Source organism: Artemia sp. Qi Xiang Cuo, chromosome 4 (genome assembly GCF_049724085.1).
Source record: "Artemia sp. Qi Xiang Cuo chromosome 4, ASM4972408v1, whole genome shotgun sequence".
Classification (NCBI taxonomy): Eukaryota; Metazoa; Arthropoda; class Branchiopoda; order Anostraca; family Artemiidae; genus Artemia; species Artemia sp. Qi Xiang Cuo.
Genome location: NC_142797.1, coordinates 18751003 through 18767002, shown reverse-complemented (window position 1 = coordinate 18767002; position 16000 = coordinate 18751003). Strand labels below are relative to the sequence as shown.

Sequence of the window (16000 nt, the reverse complement as noted above, 5' to 3'; positions counted from 1 at the left end):
TGGCCCGGGGATGGCCTTTGGGGCACAGGGAGGGCCTTTGGGGCACAGGGAGGGCCTTTGGGGGCCGGGGGGACCGTTGGGGACCGGTGGAGGGCCTTTGGGCCCCCGTTGAGCCTTTGGGAGCTCGATGGACCTTTGGGGGGCCCGGGGAGGGCCTTTGGGGGCCTGGGGGACATTGGGGGACCGGGGGTGGGCCTTGGGGCGCTGGGGGGGCCTTTGAGGACCGGGGGCTTCCTTCGGGGTTGGGGTAGGAGGATTGGAACCCTTTGGGGTTGGGTTAGAGGACCTCACAACACTGTTCAAATGAAACTTGTGTATTATAACGACATTCCAAAATCTCTTCAAAAATCTTCTTTTAAAATGTCTCTATCTGTTTCGCCGAAATAGTTCCATAACCTGTCTAAAACGGTTTCGCCCAAATAATCCCTAAACGTAAATTCAACGTGTTCCTTTGTTATTGGCATCTCTGCGCTAACGCATTTCAAATTAATAAGAAACCTTTTCGCGCGCTAAAACAATTCATCGCTAAGATGTTTCTTGCCTAATTGTTTCCATGGCCTTTGGTTATTAATATCCTTTGGAGTTCGACCAAAAGAGTTGTTCCCGAGGCAAAGACATTAATGATTTGGATCTATTCCTGGAGAAATGTTTCTAGGCGAAAATTTTTAAAGTCTGACAGATGATGTCATTGATTGATTGATCTGTCAAGAAAGGGGAAATTAATTTGTTGTTTCTAAGGGGAATTATTGATTCACGATAGGTGAATTGAGGTCGACAGCACAGGTGTTCCAAATTTCGGGAAACTCATAACATTGCCTAGAGCAACAACAACAAATACTATTTCTGGACACCATGACATTTGCGATCGATTACGCAATGAATTTCTCAGAAATTCACTTCCCCCTCGAGTCCTAGATCAATAACATTGTTCCCCTTAGAAATCAATGCGCAAGTGCAACCTTCGTTCCGGAGTTATTACACATAGAAACATCAAATAAATCGACCTTGGAAAAAGAGGTCATTGACCGATTACGCAATCTTTCTCCCTAGGGAAGCTATGCCCTTATTTGGTGTACTGATCGGAGATACGTTCTTTTGATAACCGAATTTTGTACTGTTCGGACCTCCTGATAGGGTTCTACTTCTCATCAACAGAATTAAATTCCAGGCCCTACAGCGGGTTGCTGCAGCTGAGGTTTAACTCAGAGTCCCGTATTACCAAGCATAAGCTAATCCCTTTGCGCCGCTAAAGAATGCAAATGTCAAATTGCACCCTAAAATTTGTAACCCTGGTCGGCGGAAGGCTGTCCCTCTCTGAATTTCTGATAATGTTGGTTACTTCAAATATTGGTTGTCTCTTTAATTTAATGTGTAAATATTTTTAATAATTTGCTGTTCAAGAACCTTCTATTTATTCTTAAAATTAATCGCATGTTTAAATATTTGCCAAGACTAAATGTATGCCGAAGGCATTGTGAGGTGTCCTGAGAAACTGATGTACAAATCTATGCTTTTCTGAACTTTTGAACCGGCAAATGGGGCAATAACTTAAAAGGGTCATTTCTGTGAGAAAAATATCATATTAGAGCTAGAGCTAGTCTTCTCCTGACGAGACAGTCTCACAAGAGCTGGTCCTCCATCATGGAAAATATCATATTTGAGATATCAGGAGTCCTCCCCTGTAGCATCTTTGTTTGGGACCAGTATTTGACCAAAAGACAGGGAAAGGATCTACAAAGCGTTTAGGGCAACAATAAGATTTTTACCGCCCTATTTTTTTACCTCCCTCCCCCCTGCATTTTGAAAAAATACCTGTTATTGGCATACTCATTAAAAAATACGTATTTTTTGGTATTCTTGTTGAAGAAATCGACAAAGCAATCACAATACCTCCTCTCGATTTTGGAATATATTTACACCCCGCCCCCGCATCTTTGGGAATTGATGTCCCTGGTTTTCAAACTACTTTTCAAAATTTTCATTCATTTACTTTTGTCATTACTTCTTGCTTTTAAATTTAGCATGGATAATAGTCACCATCAATGAATCAGTGTTAAATGACTACTCTTTTACATTTCAAAAAATATTCGAAACCGCACTTTCAATTTAAGGTTATAATGGAGCAAGATTTGATCTTTACTAGACTGCATTTCTCACTTGCAAAACAGTTTCACCAATAGTACACAATTTTATTTTTAAATTTTACACCGATACCGATAGTACACCAATACCGATGGACATACACCGAATAGTAAATTCGGTATCATATTTTTGTCGTATACCTGATAAATCCTTTCTTGACAATAACAGTCAATAATTTGCCAATTGACCAACTGGTTGTTGTGGATGTTACAAAACACTGCTTAAAAGCTTGTTCCGAGTTTGCTCATGAAAATTGTTAATAACTGCGACTAGAAATGCGTTTTAAACTGATTCACGAGTTTAAAAAGAAAACAACGATTAAATAAAAAAAATATATTAAAAAAAATAAGTTCCAAAAAAATTGCGAGGGTGAAGCAAACTTACCACAGGATTGTAATAACGGTCCGTATTTGTCAGGTCTATAATAAGACCTAAATTTTGTATGTTTTGGATTGCGTGGTCAGGAGTGAAGATTTCGTCTTCTTTCAATAACTGGCACAGTTCCTAAAACAGGAAAACAACATATTAGAGTTTGGGGGAAAACACCAATCGAAGTCATACGGAAAATATTAAGCAATTATAGGAAAAGTCGCATAAATCTATTCTGTGGCAGATGGGCGAGGGGAGGGGATTTCGAAGTCCCAGCTACCTACCTGCAAACAAACTTTTCTTGTGCAAGACCTGCTAAAAATTGGGAAGACTTAGACGAATTTGATCATGTGGTAGAAGGATTTATCTGTATTTTCTGCAGACTTGTCTGCAGAAAACAGTTGCGATTCACACAACAACTCCAGGAGGCACAAAATTCATAGCCATGCCTACACTGGCTCTAATAACTTAGCTGGAAAAAAACTCAAATAAAACTTCCTCAATAGCAGAAACGAGCCGGCACCCACTTTCCACCACTAGGTGTACATCTCAGAACGCCAAATGGTACACAGTTTTGACATGCTTGGCCCACTTCCGCCACGCTTGCCACCCGCCACCCAATGTGCTATTTCTGAAAGTGGTTGGCCCACTTTTCACAAAAGATATCCACAAACTTTTCCAATTCCTGGGCGTATCATGCTTGATAAATTAATCGTTGGCAGTCGCAAAAATAGAAAAAAACAACTCAGTACAATAATGTATAATAAAATGTAAATGTTCGATCATAGGATATGGAGACATATCAAGCGAGGGCATACATCCCTTGGGTGGTAAGTGAACATAAATTATTTTATTTTACTTACGATTTCTATCGTAAGTGATAGAAATCACTATCGAAATTACTATCACTATCGATAGTGATAGAAATCACTATCGATTTCTCTTGTGATGCAAAAAAAAAACTTGGGTTTAGGCTCAACATTATTTTCTTCTTTTTCTTTTTCCGAATATGACCCCAATTTCTGCTTGGGGCCTGTAGCAAAAGCGCTTAATATATAATAACCCAAAATATTTTAGGCTTTGACCACTAATTTAGCTTACATTTTTTCTTCTACGTGTTCAAATACTGCATTTCAGACGAAATTACATAACGTTGACGTGTCTAAAATGCTTCTATAAGCTGAGGTGATGGTAGATATGGACTGGTTCACCCCACTGACCCGAATTTTCATGCACCTGCTCCAAATAATTTGGAAGCTTAGTTAATAGCTCCCTACAAAACCTATTTTTATACCATCATGTCCCTGTGGCGATGGAGAACGTCACATACGTCTTGCCCATTGCTTCAATAATAACATATAGACTGGTGACATCTGTGATGAGTCCCGTTTGATAACATATTGCCATTTTTTTGTTATTGATTCTTCTTTTGGATTGGCGCTTTCGTTCAAAATTAGCTCTTATTAACAGTGACGTCAATTCACAGAAATTAGGAGGAATTTATTTTTCAAAGTCAAGGCGAGGTAATTTAGCTTTTTTTTATTTATTTTTTTAATGGAAACACAAACAAAAAGATATTCTTAGAAACCTAGAGGGCAATCGGCACAAATACTGGGAGGGGGGATTACCCCTAAAACTTACCGAGACAAACTTTCGGGGCTACTTCTATTACTACTTCTGCTATTAAAATTTAATAAAGTCAAAAGAGTGTAAGTATATCCAGGCTGTCAAAAATTTTTTGAAAATGGCATTAAGTTTTATTTTTCAGGTCAACTAGAGGAGGTATAAAACTAAATTAAACAGTACTATTTGTGTCAAGATTTTCAAAAGGGTTTATGTAGTTAAAAATTGTTGAAAAAGTTTCTCCAACATACAAATAGCAGGTCAAACTATAAATTCTTAAAGAAAAACCCCAAAAGATTTAATCTATTGTTTTCTTTTTCCCTGAAAAAGACTTTGTCAATATAAAAGAAAAGAAATTAATTAAAAAAAACTTTTCCCACGAAATAAGTTTTCCAAAGAAAAGCAAAGAACTCCATCAAACCAAAAATGAGTAAAAATAGAATCAAGTAATCTACCAGGCGTAAAACTTCCACAAATCAGCCTCAATAAATAAATGAAACCCAAAACGAACAGAAATTACAATAAATAACCGAGTCAAACTTAAAACAAACAAAAATTGACATGAGTAAGGATCACAACCCCTATGCCTACTAAAGGCCAGAACATAATTTGCACTTTACTAAAAAATGAATTATTCCTTAAAATCCCAATAAATTTTGATTTATCAAAGTTACAAAAGTGAAAACATTTAATTGAGCCAAACCGAGTTTGGCTCGGGTATTTATTGTAATTTCTGTTCGGTTTGGGTTTCAGTTATTTATTGAGGCTGATTTGTGGAAGTTTTACGCTTGGCAGAATATTTGATTCTATTTTTACTCATTCTGGGTATAATGGAGTTCTTTATTTTTCTTTGAAAAACTTATTTCGAGGGAAAAGTTTGTGTAATTAATAACTAAAAAAGGCGACTAGTTTTGGTCTTGGTTGTCCGATCAGCGTGGAGGACTGAACAACACCTCGCTTGACCGAGGTTTCCAGAGTATCCCAAGGTTATACTCTGGGAACGACATGCGTGTCTGAGCAAACCAAAAGACGCTCTGTGCACCCGAGATTTCAAAATATCTGCAACGTTTCAGGAAAGGACTTAGGGAATCGGGTTGAAACTTTCAGGGAATGTTAAGGGAGGCAAAAGGATCAAGCAAAGCTCAAATTTTCACTCAGGGGACGGAGTGGAGGTATATCAAAAGACATGCGTGTATCCAGGTCATCGAAATATGATAGCAATAGTATCTCAGGGGATGAAGCTTAGGGGATGAAGTTGAGTCTTTCAGGCACAGGGAAAATGAAGGGGGTACTGTTGGATAAAGGCGGAAAGGGCTTAAATACTTTTTTCCAGTGAATCTAAACTGTTTTGCATCATATTTTGCCAGGTTATCAAAATGGTGCATCTGCGTTATCTTGGGAATGGCTAAGGGCAACAAGTTGACACTTCCAGAGAGTGTTGAAACAGGAGGGAAATAGTGTTGAGTTAATACTTGGGGAAGACAACAGAGCTAAATAAAAAATGACTATTAACATACAGGTTATCAAAATATGTTAATGGTAACAACGGTGGAGCAATGAGTCAGGTAGCGAGGTACATCAAAAGACAGTATATTCACCCAAGCTAGCAAACAAGGAAAGAAAAAAATCGAGTTGGGTAGGAAAATATGTGCCACAAGATACTGTAATAGGAGGGAGGGCTTATTCTTTCAAAAAACTAAAAGTATCAATGAAGATACAGTTTTCAGGACATAGTATCAACGTGTATTCTGTTTTTGAAAAAAAAGCATCGTCATGCAAGGGCTTGCCCTTGTAGTAATTCATGAGCGCTATCTTTGCAACAACAACAAAAAAAAAACAGTTCATTTCCCCTTTTCTGTCCAATGTTGAAACTGCAGTTGTTTTAAGTATGTTATTCAAATTCACCTAACATCTCTTTTTTTTTTGACTAATCTACTGTTTTCACATTAATCAATCATAACACAGACACCAATTGGGCAATCACCTGTGAGCTAAGGTTGCTTTTATTTTCAAAACTTATAAAAACGTGTGCTCAGAAGGAAAGCTTCATTCAGTTGGGCAAAATAAGGCTTTTGTTCTCTCTTGCCCCCATCCCCTTCAATTGGTTCTCAAGCTTCATCACCTGTTCATTAGAGAACCGCAAGATATTATCTAAGTAAACATTAACCTTGTGAGGAGCGGGCGGGTATAGGCCTGTACACCCTTCCCCACAATCTAAAAAAACTACAATTTTAATTTTTTTCATTTTTCTTACCGCTTGTTTTCTGCACTTTTTCCCAGAATAAATATTTCTTGATCTGCCTACCATGACAGATAATAAACGCTAACGTATAAAACAAGCCATTAAAGTTGGATAATTCAAATCTACCGATCTGAAAGAAGAAGAAAAGTAGTGAAACGGTAGCTTGATACAGATCTGGGAGACATTTAAGCAACAATTAGAATCAGAAGTACCGATTCACGGTATAAATTCGTCTCGTTTGCATCTTGAAAGCGGTAAATGAACAAAAAACTGGCTCGTTTGCTCGTCGGCAATTTTAGGAACTGAGAGGAAAAAAACGGATAAAAATCATGACAGGTAATGCGAAGGTAAAAGTGAAATAAAAAAGGTTCATCCGTTGAAAAGATGGGTGTTGGGCTGTTTAATTGCAGAGACTAAATTTACGTCACATGACAATTTTTCTGTACCAAAAACTATAAAAATCCAATGAGCGGTCCGGTCAAGCGATAGGAATTCAATTCTCGCGCGAGTCAACTGTCGCCCAAGACATGGCAGGTGGCGTTCGGACGTCATGTTGAGCTGTTTAAACAAACGCGACCGGAAAATCAATTGGTCTCTATGCAAACATATTTAGCATAAGACATTATGTGGTCGGTCTGACTTTAGGTCTCGCAATGCATTTAATTGATAATTGAAAATCCGACAAAACTACAGCTTACAAATATGCTTTATTAAGCCTAAAATTGCATTTGGAGAGCAATCCAGTGACTGTCATATGATGCACCGACTGGGTTTATCAATGTCGACGCAGGGAAAAAATCCGGGGCACCCAAAGGTAAAGACAGAGGGCCCTACGTCCCTACATAAAAAAACAAAACAAAAATAGACAAAAAGTGCCGAATTCGCACCACTCGAAATAAACATAAGGCTTTTCTGGATGGAATGCACTTCTTTTCAAATCTCAGCCCCCTAATAAACATTTCAAGGAGTTACTCTCTTTCAGAAATAATATGCACCAGATGGCTAGTTCCAAGTGTGGCGGAACTTTGCCAAGCATTTTGGGGAGCGTGGCAAACTTTTTTGAAAACTGTGCCAAGCGTGAAAGAACTGTGCAGCAAATGTGGCGTACCGGAATGTGCGTCAGGTGTCGGAAGTCAGCGCCTCCTCGGAACATTTCACAATTTCCCCCTCGTGGGGAAATGTACGTAGGGACCTTCGTAAGGTAGGGATACATTGGTATATCAAAACGCCACATTTCAAACAGATTAAGTTTTGAACAAATGCGTTTAAAATAAAATATCGTCTTCATCAAAACAAAAACATCCTATCAGGGAATAATTTCATTGCCCAACTTAAAAATGAGAGAGACTGCAACCCAGAGAGCAGCATTTACAGAGGCATTTCTGAGGGGGCACCCAAATGAAGAAATCATGTACACCAGGAGGTGCGTGGAAAGTGTAGGGGAAGATGTGCCAAGCATGGCAGAAACACTGCCAAGCGTGGGAAAAACTATGTCAAGCGTGACGGAAACTCTGCCAGGTGTGATGGAACTGTGCGGCACACGTGACGCTCTGAGAAGTACACGAGGTAGCAAAAAATGGGCGCCCACTGGGCACTTCTTACTTTATATAATTGGTTAGTGCTCATTACGCTTAGGGATTCATATGGGGCTACACAATAGGCACTTTTTTGTCACAAGTCAAGTACTTTTAAATGATACAATTTTTTTTCGTAAAAAAGAGAATACCCTGTAGTGTCTCACGGAAGGATGATCCAGTTGAACATTTCAGGAAAAGCAATTTTGAGGAGGGAGTAACGGGACTAATTTTGTATTTAGGGGAAGCCAAGAAAAATACGTTTCCTCTGGTCCTTACATTGAGTATATGCTACGGTCTTTTTTCCATTTTATACATGTAATCAGGAAGTCTCTTTAGTAACCAGCAAGTATATCTAACAGGTTCAGAATCTACAACGATAGCAAGGACATGTTTTAAAGTTTCTCGCTGGAAAACGAAAGTTTTCCTATCTTCGTGATGGTTGAAACAAGATTGGATAAATTCCACAGCGGATTTCATAAGTATATGTACTTTCTGTAGACGGATAAAATTGAATATAAGCTACCTAACAAAAGCAAAATTGTCGTCTAGTATTAAAACAATAAAATCAAAGGACTGCAGAAAAATAGCCATGCAACAACCATGAAATGTGCGGCACACGTGGCGATCTGAGATGTACACCAGGTGGTGGAGATCAGGGATGTACGCATGGGGGGGGGAGGCCTCCGGGCCCGGGTCCCCCCCCCCGAAATCTCACGATTTTTTTCATTTTCCCATAATTTTCTGATTTTTCTCACAGAATAATGAGTTTGAAGGATTTGCCCCCCCCCCCCGAAACAAATTGGCCCCCCCGAAACAAATTCCTGCGTACGTGCCTGGTGGAGAAAGGGGGTAACTCCCCCATACGAAACTTGCACATAGAGCATTAAATTAGAGCCGCGTTTTCAGGATCAGCGGGTTTGAACACGGGTTGTCCTCGTCTAGTTTCAAGTTTCTAGTTTTTCGTCTAGTTTTGTCAAGTTTCAGCGGGTTCGAAGCTTCAACTCCGTGTTTGATGCACTAGATGCACTGCTGCACAACGCTTGATGTGCTAGACGCGAACAACCCGTGTTTAAAGACCGGTTGTTCAAGGATCAGCAGGCTCTAACAAGAGTTGTTCTCGTCTAGTGCATAAATATAATTCACTTTTATGTCTTTCTATACCCCCCCCCCTCCTAAAAAAACGAATATACATGATGAATACAACCTTAGACAAAACAAGTTTCAATACCTCTGTTTTAGTGGTTCTAGTATAAAATAAGCACGAAAGACCAGCTTCCTCATAAAAACAAGATGTTTTATCAGACAGAAAAAAAAGACTATCGTCGTAAATTTTTGTGGAAAAAATTGAGCTCTAACTGTATTTCTTTAAGACAAACTGATGAATTACACAAAGATTTAATTAATGGAAAGTATTTCTTGTGAAAATAAATTTTTCTCTTTTACTACCAAAGCAACCGAGCTTTAAAACGTAATTTAAAATAAGTTTGGACAACGGGATCGTCCATTACAATTTCTGCATGGGATATGCCGGGATCTCTGGATTCTTAAAGCTATGAGACCTACAATGATTTTAGATGGGTTTATGTATATTTTGTATGGGAACGGGAAATTTATACTTATCGTAAAAATGGCAATTTTTTCACTAGCCATTTTTTAACTTTTTTTTTCTATGGGGCATGGTTCGTTCCTTATTAGGCTTCAGCTACCACTGCCACCATGATAGAGAAAAGAGATCTACAAACCAACAAACCAAAAAAAGCTTTAGACTAGTCTTGACTTATTTTTTACCCAATTAGGCAAGTTACAGTTAAATTTAATTAAAAAAAAACGACTTTAATTTAAAGTTGATTAAAAAAACAATTAATTAAAACTTAATTAAAATTTAATAGTTAAAATTTAATTAAAAAACAACTGGATATTACTTTGCTATGTGATTGAGCAGACATACACAAAAACATATGAAATTGCCTTCCTTCTGAAAGATTGTTATCGTCAAGCCCTAGGAAAAACGATTGAAAATCAATATTAATATTAAAAGAGCTAATTGAATTTTCACAAAACCAACATAGACGCATCATTTTTGACAGAGAGATGACACTTCGGCACTTTTGAGTCAATCAGCCTACCGCCTGGACGTGTCGAAGTCATCAAAGGCCATGCCATATTCACTGATGTTAACATCCAGTCAGTTTGGCATGCAAAAAATTCTATTATCCTCGGCAGAATCGGACGTTGCAATCTGCAATAACAGGCTTTCATCACTCCATCCAAACCTACTTCGCACCGGAAGGCTGTATCGTACTGCAACAAGCTGGGGGTTGTGCCCCAGAGACCCAGAAATAAATTGAAAAGTTGTTGTAACTAAAAAAAGTGTAGTTCTTGTACTTATAGAATACACAATACAATACTCACACACGCATAAAAAAAGAAAAGGTACAGTAGCACATACTGTTTTGTAAGGACTGGAGGATCAATATTTCACCTTTTTTTTCACAGCAAAAAATTAAAAGTCCCCTTACCTTCACACTCACACTTGTTTCTTCGCACTCACACTTAATGTCCCTCACAAAAAAATAGGTTTTTAAAAGGCAGAGTTATGTATCGCTCCATAAATTACGTTTGTTGAATTGTCATTCAGTATGTGATGCAAGTCCATGAAAAGGCCAGCATAACGGCGAAGATGGACGCTTGCGAAAATGAGTCGCAAAAATAAGCTCATGGAATTCAAACACACTTTTTCAATTTGGAAGTGCAGAACATTAACTTCTCTTTTTCGCTTCGATTACGTATCAAAATGAACCGAAATTAAAAAGGTTAAGGTACTTGTGTACTAATTGGTAAACAGCGCTATAGACTGTCGAAGGAATGCAGTGATGGAGACCCGTAAAGCGGGTAACTGCTATCTAAATTGATCGAAGAGCGTAGTTTCTCATTGAATTTACAAATATTTAAACTGTTGTTTTTTGGGGTTAAGGGGGGAAGGTACCTAGGTTAGGTTAGGTTACGTATTTAATATATTTTATGCTTTACCCACTCCCCCCCAATGTGCAAATATATAGCCCAAATTTGTTTCTGAACTATTATATATTCATACTATTTTTTTATTAGCATTAACCAAACCTGACTTCTTTCGTGTGTACCATTTAGTGCACAAGTACCAAGGTTAATTTCGGTACATAAATGCAAATTGTTTAATTGGAATTGTGAAATTGTGTTTATATCTTTGTAAGACCAGCAACTAGAGATTGCTAGACAATTTTAAGATTTTCCTACCCTTGGTACCATTCCATCACACAGCCCCCTCGGTAAAAATCCTGATTGACCTACACGAGTCCTTGTTGTGTAAAATTCTATTTCAAGCTAATGTTTTCTTTTTAGCTTAGCCGTGAGGCATAGTTTAGAAAAAGGAGATTATTGAAGAGCTTCGACATAGGTTCGGAGGAAATATTCCTTCGCCGTCGCTACATTCCAGTTCAAATATAGGTGGTTCAGGTTTGCTAAAAACCATACGCTTGCTATTCCTTAGTTGCTCTATTGACAATTCCTGCAATAAATTTTTGATCGATTAGGGCATCGAAAATGTATTAAACAAATATTTTTTCTTATTTCATCCAACTGATAATCTGTTCAATAATCAATTTGACCGACGAATGCTTTCTATTAAAAAGATATAAACAATAAACAAAACGATACCAAAGTGGATCTGGCTAAATGTTGCTATGAAAGAAAATCCGATATAATCTGAGCACTATAGCAACTACTGCAATATGCCGATGGTAATCTAAAAACCACCGTTTTTCTGCTTTTCATAATGGTTCAACAGTTCAGCTGCTAAATCCAAAAGGTGGTATGTCACATTATTTTCCCTACTTTTCAGAGGCCAATCTGGTGAGGTTAATTTTTTCTTATCTGATATTTCCTAAGAAATTTCCCAGATATTTGTATTTTACAGCAATCACGATTGATGAGAAAAAAATTACATAATTTTTTTTCTCATCGAACACTAAATCATTTATTTTTTTCAGCAGGCAATTTGACGAAGTCCATTCTGAAAAAATCGGGGATTGTATACTAGATGCTTTCCAGCGAAATTGTATGAGGGTAGTTTAGGCTCTTTTTTGACGGAGCAGGGGGGAGAGGGGTGAATCAAACAATAAGCTCTACAAAAATGTGGTTTTTATCCCACAGTCTAAGGTTGTAATGAAAAAAGAGTTGAGCAGGTAAAGTCACGGTTTACGGATGACAATTTCCCAAGAATCGGACTTTCTGGCAATCGATTTGAGGCTGAACGTTCTCAAATGGGACAGGAAGACGTCATAAGGAAAGACCTGAGAATAGGAAATCCAATGGATGTAATTGAGAACATAAGCTCTTTGCCAATGAGGATGGATGGAGGCCTTGGGGAGCTGTGCTGGCCTCAGGCAGAATACTGTCACGATGAGTTGCCGACATTTCCAAAGTAGACAGCCGTATTGAGTAGTATTGTATTAATACGTCCGAGCGGACAGTACCCCTGTCATTCCGAGCGGACAGTACCCCCACCATACAAGCGGCCTATCATTCCGAGCAGACAAATATCCTAACATTCCGAGCGGATCCATATTGGCGTTGCTAGTCCCTCATATCCTTTCTGCATTTAAGAAGGGCCGTAATACATTCCTGGAAACGATTTTTCTCGGCGAAAAAAATGCTATTCCTTTAAAAGGCCCTATAGAACATCATTCAAGCGGACATACTTATCTCAGATTTTGCGATAAGGATTCTCGGACAGTTACAGAGTACATGTCGTTCAATAATAGAAGTGACTTTGAAGTAATATAATGTCTAATAAATTAAGTTCTGATATGAATTCTAATAAGCAATTGGGTGAGATCTTTTAGCAGCCTAATAGTATTAACACAAATATTCATTAATGAATTTTGATAATTGCTTATGATATATCTTAGTTTCGTTTGACAACTATGTTGTTCAACAATTGAAGAGAGTTTGAAGTGACATTATGTCTTATAAACGAAGTTTTGATATGTTATTCTAATAAACAATTGAATGGAATCTTATTGTACTCAAATGGTATTGACTCGATTATTGATTACTGACTATTAATAATTACCTATGACTGCAACAGGGCCGGTATCATTATTGTAATGTAATGGCCCTGTGCACATCGGTTTTCCATTACTGGGCTTGTGCATGAGTTTGGACCCCACACATCCTCATCCAGGGCCCCGAGTCCCCACTCCATGCCCCCCTACAGGACCCCAACCATCAACACCCACTCCAAGGCCCAAATCCCAACTCCATCCCCCAAGGGCCCCTCCCCCCGTTTTTGCCCGTCCTTTTTTTTCTTCTTAGAACAAAAAAGATATTTTTTACATGCTAGTGAACATTGTTTACTGATTTTTACATAAAATCCTTGGCTTTCATTAAAAAAAGAAGATTTTCTGTCAAACACATAATTCTTGTATCCTTTAAAAGAGCTTTACGGGGATTTGAGAGACTCTGTTCCCTGATTCCACATTGATTTTTTCTTTATTTGGCGTTTATTACAGAAAATACGAAGATTTTCTGTTAAATAAATAATTCTTATATCCATTAAAAGAGTTTTACGGGGTTTGAGAGACTCTGTTCCATGCTACCATCTGTTTTTCTTTACTTGGCGTTCATTAAATAAAAAAATGAAGACTAAAAAAATAATTTTCGTATCATTTAAAAGAACTTTATGGAGTTAGAGAGACTCTGCTCCCTCATTCCATGTGAGTTCTTTTCTGTACTTGGCGTTCATTAGAAAACGAAGATTTTTTTGTTAAATAAATAACTCTCGTATCCTTTTAGAGCTTCAAGAAGTTTAAGAAACTCAGTTCCACGATTCTATGTGAGTATTTTATTCTCCACTTGGCGTTCATTAAAAAACGAAGATTTTTTTTTGTTTAAATAAATAACTCTCGTATCCTTTTAAAGAGCTTTGAGGTTTGAGAAACACCGTTCCCTGATTCAATGTGGTTTTTTTTTTCTTTACTTGGCGTTCATTAAAAAACGAAGATTTTTTGTGAAATAAATAATTCTTGTATCCTTTAAAAGAGCTTTATGGGGTTTGAGAGACTGTTCTCATGATTCCGTGTGTTTTTTCGTCTTTACACGACACTCATTAAAAAACGAAGATTTTCTATTTAATAAATAATTCTTGTATCCTTTAAAAGAGCATTACGGGGCTTGAGAGACTTTGTTTCCTAATTCTACGTGGTTTTTTCTTTACTTGGCGTTCATTATAAAACGAAGATTTTCTGTTAAATAAATAATTCTTGTATTCTTTACAAGGGCTTTACGGAGATTTGAGAGACTCTGTTCGATGATTCCATATGTTTTTTTCTTTACTTGACATTCATTAAAGATACGAAGATATCCTGAAAATAAATAATTCTGGTATCCATTAAGGGGATGTGGTACGATAAAGACTTGCCCTATCTCGTCCATTATAAACGTTTTTAGCTTGTGTGGTCCAACTATTTGGAATTATGTTGGCGGCCTTGATATAACTTGTAGAACTCACACAATAGATCTAGATAAACGAGATAAAACTACAAGCCAACACCGAATTTCCCAGATATCTTAGAAAAAGCATTTAATTTCTTTCAATTTGTGCGTGATATACGGATGTTCCCTTTTGGCGAGACTTACATTATGAGGAAATGTGAACTTTGTTTTTTCTATTAATCGGACCAGAATTGTCTAATTTAAGTACAGGAAAGGTAAATCTCTAAAAATACCCTAGTCTACCTGCTAATGAAAATCCGTTCAAAGGAATTATCATTTGACTGATCTTACCGCTTTGGGAATTTCTACACTGTCATCCGCCTTGATTGACAGACTAGCCGAGAAATGTAACTATATTTCAGTGTCTTATTTAAAGCAATTAGGTAAAAGTTATGTCATAGTTAGGCATTGTATATATGTTTTCTTTTACATTTTTTGTTTTTACTTAGTATTAAGTAAACTTCGGCAAGTGAAAGACAAGTTACTGTGATATTGTGCACTTTGTATAGCCCCTGGTCACCAAATCAGAGCTATGGAACACGGGCCTGTACATGAGCCTATGGCTCTGGCTGCTTTTGAGCAAAAAACAAAACAAAGTCACTCCTGCTGGACTGTTTGTTCATAAAACTGAGGGGTTTCTTTCTGCCGGCCCAGATGGCATTGTTGCTCTTCCTCGAGGAGGAAGAGCGATTCTCGAAGTAAAATGTCCCCTCACTGTTTTAGGACGTTTCAATGGCAGACAGGCTTAAGAGAAATAAATATGTTTTCCTTGACAATAAAAATAGAACCCATTTAAATAGGAATCATAATCATTTTTATCAGGTTCAGATGCAGCTTGAATGTTGCGACCTCGACCTGGGATTTTTGGTTGTGTACTTCGGCAAAGGAGATATCCAAGTTGAAAAGATCAACCGTGACAAACGTTTCTGGAAACGCAAAATGTTTCCAAAGCTCCATAAATTTTATATGGAAGCTTTGTTTACAGAAATTGTGGACGGAAGAGTGCCACGCAATATGGAGATCCACGAGCCATTTCTAGGCAAGTCGACGGATAAATAAAACCCTCACAAATTCAAATTAGGATAGTTGGGTTAGTTTCTAGCTGAGTTTGTATATACATATATGCATGTAATTACCCTATACTGTACCCAAATAAACATTTCTTAGCGGTCCTTGTCATCAAAATTCAGGTTAGGCTAAGACTCCGCCAGGGTTTCTGTCAGGGGCGTAATTTCATCAAAATACTGAGGGGGGGGGGGCAAAGTTGGAGGTAATTTTTCCAAACCAAGTGAAAAGACAGTAAAAACTAAAAAATAAGCCGTTTGGTATCATAAAGGCACTATTTAGTAATTTAAAAGTACTACAAAGGTACTAGTACTACATAAAGGTAACTTATAGTACTGTAAACGTAACTATGCACTAAAAAACTGATCTGTTTTTGTTGATGCTTGAATTATGTAGGTTTATCTTAGTTTTGACAAGATTTTGGAAGAAACTAAATTTCAGCTGGGGGGGG

The 16000-nt window shown here is 37.7% G+C and overlaps 1 protein-coding gene across 1 annotated transcript in view; it reads right to left on the bottom strand.

Annotated features, from left to right (window-relative positions):
* The window catches only part of LOC148952853 (RNA/RNP complex-1-interacting phosphatase-like), a 173588-nt gene that overhangs the window by 75915 nt on the left and 81673 nt on the right, over nucleotides 1-16000 (bottom strand). Inside the window, exon 3 of the mRNA XM_089087797.1 lies at nucleotides 2527-2646. Coding sequence (XP_088943923.1) covers nucleotides 2527-2646 — 120 coding nt within the window. The remainder of the gene's footprint in view (nucleotides 1-2526; nucleotides 2647-16000) is intronic.